The sequence below is a fragment of the Prionailurus viverrinus genome, chromosome C1 (assembly GCF_022837055.1).
Source record: "Prionailurus viverrinus isolate Anna chromosome C1, UM_Priviv_1.0, whole genome shotgun sequence".
Taxonomy (NCBI): Eukaryota; Metazoa; Chordata; class Mammalia; order Carnivora; family Felidae; genus Prionailurus; species Prionailurus viverrinus.
The window spans coordinates 5,930,070-5,935,034 of NC_062568.1; the positions used below are offsets into that span (position 1 = coordinate 5,930,070).

At 40.3% G+C, this 4,965-nt stretch overlaps 1 protein-coding gene across 2 annotated transcripts; it reads right to left on the reverse strand.

Moving 5' to 3' along the window:
• Positions 1-697: 697 nt before the first annotated feature.
• Positions 698-4,643, reverse strand: CCL20 (C-C motif chemokine ligand 20). 2 transcript variants are annotated; one of them, XM_047872053.1, is made up of 4 exons: positions 3,822-4,643; positions 2,568-2,679; positions 1,777-1,854; positions 698-1,125 (listed from the first exon to the last, which is right to left on the reverse strand). In XM_047872053.1, the coding sequence occupies exons 1-4, from the start codon at positions 3,898-3,900 to the stop codon at positions 1,104-1,106; spliced, it is 291 nt and encodes a 96-aa protein (XP_047728009.1). In that variant the 5' UTR covers positions 3,901-4,643; the 3' UTR covers positions 698-1,103. The 2 variants fall into 2 exon arrangements, with proteins under 2 accessions (XP_047728009.1, XP_047728008.1); XM_047872052.1 differs by having other exon boundaries at positions 2,568-2,682; positions 3,822-4,642.
• Between the last annotated feature and the right edge of the window lie 322 nt (positions 4,644-4,965).

The following is a 4,965-nucleotide window of genomic DNA, read 5'->3' on the forward strand; positions in this document are numbered from 1 at the left end:
GGCAGACTGTCCCAAGTGCTGTGTCCAGGCACTCCATCACCTTTGCCCCCTGAACATTGCAATAATAACCACTCTGGTTCAGGACCCTTTTGTCCTATGTCTGGGTTCTTGCTAGGTTTCATGCCCCGGAAGTTCTCTTCTGCTTAGAGAGGCAATCAGTTTCTAGAACCCTCTCCATAGTCATTTTCTTTTTGGAAACTGCTTGGAGACGACCCAGGAGGACTTTTGAAATACAGAAATGTTTCAGTGCTGAAGTGTCCATTCCTAGGTCCCTAGATGGACAAAGGAATTTCTCAGGGTGTTTTTGAAGTTGTTGTTATATCCCTGTAGTCTCAAAGTTTATGGGTACACTTTTTCATTTTGAAAAGTTTTACATCAGTAAACACTAAGCTATAGATCTCAGATTTAGGATTTTTCTAATTTTTGGTTTGGATGACTTTGAATAAAAAAATAAAATAAAGCACCTTTTCATTATAATTCATATAGAATGAAAGCCAGGACCATGAGGAACAGAGTTAAAAAGAACAACCAGGCAGGAGTAAGTGGGGAAATACGATTCCTCCTCACCCCCAATTTTGGTATTTACCATGCCTTTAAATATTTTAAAAATATTTTAATATATATCTTAGTAAGTGTTATATAACTCTATCAACAAATAATTTTTGTTTCATTCTTTTATTTTCAATATTTATTTTTAATCATCATTTTTCTCTTTTACAGGTTAATTACAACAGTTTAAGAAACAAAACTATGTAGACAGAAGAATGTTAAATAGGTTTTTTTTACAAATAGCTTGCAGCTTACAAGAAAGGCTATATAACCTCATTCCTCTACACATTCATACTAAACCAAATAGCTTATAGGAAATTAGTATTAAATAGCAACACACACAAAAAAAAATAGATATAAATAACATAAAATAGAGTTTGACTCTAACGTGATGCTTAACAAAGCAAACTATGATGCAATATGTATCAACTTCATCAATTGGACAAGTCCAAGGAGGCACCAATCAGGTAAGCGCTAAACTCTCAACTGCCAACTCCAGCTCGATTCTTTTGTTCTTGGGCTCTGTCCAATTCCTTCGCAGAGAGCATCAGTTTTTACATCTTCTTGACTCTTTGGCTGTCAAGAGGAAGAGAAGAAAACAATAAGCAAAGACAGGATGGACCGGCTGGTAGGAGTGCCTTTTGTACCTAAACATTACTTCTCATTAATCTCAGGGTGCCAGCAGCTCAGAGTCCAGATGAGGAAATCAAGGTTCAGAGAGGAAGGGCCCTGCCCAACACAAGTGAGCTGGCTAGAGATGGAAACAGGATTGAGCGCTTAGGTTGCATCTTTAAATTCAGTGTCTATGGCACCTTTGGATTAGGTGGCTTCTGTTCATGTTGATAAAATGTTACTCTCCATTATCATCAATGGAAATCAGAATATTGATCTCTGGTTGGCTCTTTATTTTTTAGTTTTTAACAAAGAAATATCATGCGGTCTGTAAATTCTATAAATAGGAGGCATCTTTGCACCAAAATGAAGAAGCTTGTGACTCTTAAATGCATGGAGGACTAACACATCTCGTAAAACTCACTAAATTAAAAACAAATAAAAAGGATGTAAGTGGGAACAAATGAATTTTTGTTTTATGGTCCAACTCAAATTTCCCCTTTAAAATTCTACAGTGCTTAGGCGGAAGGGTCCCAGCGAGTCTATGGTCCACTACTCTGTACTTGACCTTTGCCCCAGACATTTGGAGAGGGACTGATGGTAAATATCTCATACCTGAGGATATGCACAGCCTGTTTCACCCAGTTCTTCTTTGGATCTGCACACACAGCGAATTTTTTCTTTGTGTAAAAGCTATAAAAAACAAAAAACCAAAAACAAAGAAACCAGAAAATTTTATTTGTGCTTCAAAAGTTTTGAACGGCTATGTCATAGAACACCCAATGGAAATTTTGTATTCCAGCTGACTGCTCTACCCACTAAGCATTTTAGTTATTTCAGAGGTGAAACAAAATACCAAAAAAAAAATATTTCTGATAAAGCTTGATGCAAGAAATGAAAGGGACTCTCTCCTACTTTCTCTGCAACTGAACAAATGGTTGAACAATGGCTGGAAAATAGTCTTAGAATGATTCAATTTTGTTGCCGGTGGTTACACTAAACATGAGTATATCTGACTAATTTATATCATTCCGAAGTATAATATCCTATATGAATCTAGAATATTATATGTGAAAATATAAAAGCCCCAACCATTCCCTGGTGGAAGATGCTCATTTCCAAATTGATGTCTTCCATATTTTCATGGGCTAACGCATTAGGTGCTTACAAGTTTATCTTAGAAAGCGGTTTTTGCCCTCAACTCTGTTCTTTTTCTAAAAAAACCAAGCTTTCACCTTAGTCCTGTCTTATTTAAACTTCGAAGTACATGTGCCCTATCAAAACAAACGTATCTTTGCCACATCGGTTATTTCTGAATGCAACTCCAAAAAAGGCAAACATGTTTGGAGACTCGAAATTCCCGTGTACATCTGATACAATTGAATTCAAGTCAGTTGATAACTTACATGATTGCATTGATATCACAGGCTTCATTGGACAGCTGCTGCGTGAAGCCCACGATAAATCTGGGATGAAGGATGCGTTCTGTATACCGAAGGCAGCAGTCAAAGCTGCTTGCTGCTAAAAAGAAATTGCAAGTATTGAGTCCACATGAATGAACGTATCTTGTGATAGTATTACAGAACTACTTGGAGTTGGAGTTGTAGATGCTAAATAAACTATTTAGAGAAAGAGTTCCAATGGCTTTGAGACCTGATTTAAGGTAGCTCCCAGCTCTCTTTTAAAAAAAAATGGTTTACGTGCTGGGCAATTTTGGTTCGAAAGTCTAGAAGCACGTGATCTCCAACGAAAGGAATATCTTTACTAAGAAACACAAATGGACAGTGTTTTATTTTAAGTTCACTATAATCACTCAAGAATTTGAGTACCTCCCACTTGAAGAAACTCTTATAGATAAGCTTCCAAATTCAGAAAATGAAGAAGTATGGAGATCTTAATCTATTATCTGGCCACTGGGTACTAAGAGGAGGGGAAGGCAAGAAGTTATAAAGGAAAATGTGATTTATCGGAGCTGCTTATCCGGGCTGCAATTGAAATTATAATATTAATGGAAATATTTTAATTTAATTTATTATTTTAATGTTTTATTTTGATCATAAAAGTTCAACACGTGCATTTTCAGGGATGCACCTGTCATTAGACATCATGTGCTCTGACAGTCATAAAGCAATTCTTGGACATTCCCCCCCCCCCAGGTTAAATTATAACCTGCTATACGGTAAGGAATAAATGTCTCCAAGTTGGCAAAAGATGGCCCCAAAGCCGCGTAAGGACGGAGAAGACAGGTCCCATCATCTGCCCCTAAAGGGTGAGTTTTGATCTTTACTATTTAGCTGAGAGGTGAGAAAGTTGGGAAGGTGGGAGTGTTCCCCACATTTCTGAATTGACCCCATTTACTGGTAATGTTACCCAATTTACATCACTCCCAGAAATAGCGCTTTGGCCTTGTTGCAGAGCTTGGGGGTCCCTAAGAGCCCACCCACCCACCTCCAAATCTGCTGGGATTGCCAGCAGAGAGAAAAGCCCGGTCAGCAGCAGCAACCTTTCCCTCCTCACTCGCCAATGAGCTGACAACTCCCATCACTTCTGAAGACTTTCTAACAGGCTCCCATTCCTTGGGGACCCCCGGGTGAGCTCAAGGCTTAGTGGAAAATGAAAATAGTTCTTCCTCCTGCGTTAGCAGAAAGAGTGATACTCACCTTCTGACTTGCTGCACAGGTGGAGTAGCAGCACTGACATCAAAGCAGCCAAGAGCAAATTCTTGCCACTGTCCATCATTTTCAGCTCAGGGAATAGATCTGCCCAGTGCTGGGTACCCAGTTTGCTAGGAGTGCTGCTGGGTTCTGGTAGCAGCCTGGGTCTGGGATGGCCCTACTTATAGCAAATATTGGGAATGTACACAGAAGGCGTGTTCTAACGTGGGTTTTCCCCCATTGATCAACCTGCCCCATCATGTCGTCACAAAAAAATAACCACAGGGAAAACTTCCTGCCTTTCCCTAATGTTGGGAAGCTGTGAAGGTCAGAGGAGGGGGGCGGCGTTTGAGAAGGGGGAAATCCTGCTAAATCCTTTGGATTTGCAAAGAGGGAAAAGCTGCCCAGCCCTGTGGCTCAGGAAAGGTTTTCATGCAGTTTCAACTTAATGTCTCGTCTCTGAAAAGAGAGGACAAGGATTAACAATGATACAAAGGTCAGTCCTACACCTGGACGTTATAGGACTCTATTGTTCACACTGTATTTGCTTTCCAGAGTCAACTGGGAGCAAGAGGATGAGACAGGACACCAGGCATACTTGGGGACGCATTTACAATTGAATAGTTGGTGCTCAGCTATCCCCGAAGACCTTGTATTTCCAAACTACCACTCAGATTAGGTAATATGACAGTGGTGTAGTAGTTTTCCCAATTTTGGCAGAAGATACCAGACCTTAAGTGTGACTCAAGCCTCAATCTTGATGCCATGCCAATTCTTCTAAGAATCTTCTACATTTATATGACTAATCAATATCGCAGCCCAGAAAATACTCCCCGTCTGCCCTTAACTCTTCATGCGGATGTAGTTTTATAACTCAATACAAAGTCTCAGAAGAGTTGAAGAATAAAGACAATCCAGAAAATACATGTCAAATAATAGTGATAATGATTGGGGCACCTGGGTGGCTCAGTCGGTTGAGCGTCCGACTTCGGCTCAGGTCATGATCTCGCGGTCCGTGAGTTCGAGCCCCACGTCGGGCTGTGTGAGGATGGCTCAGATCCTGGAGCCTGCTTCGGATTCTGTGTCTCCCTCTCTCTCTGCCCCTCCCCCGCTCATGCTCTGTCTCTCTCTCTCTGTCAAAAATAAACAA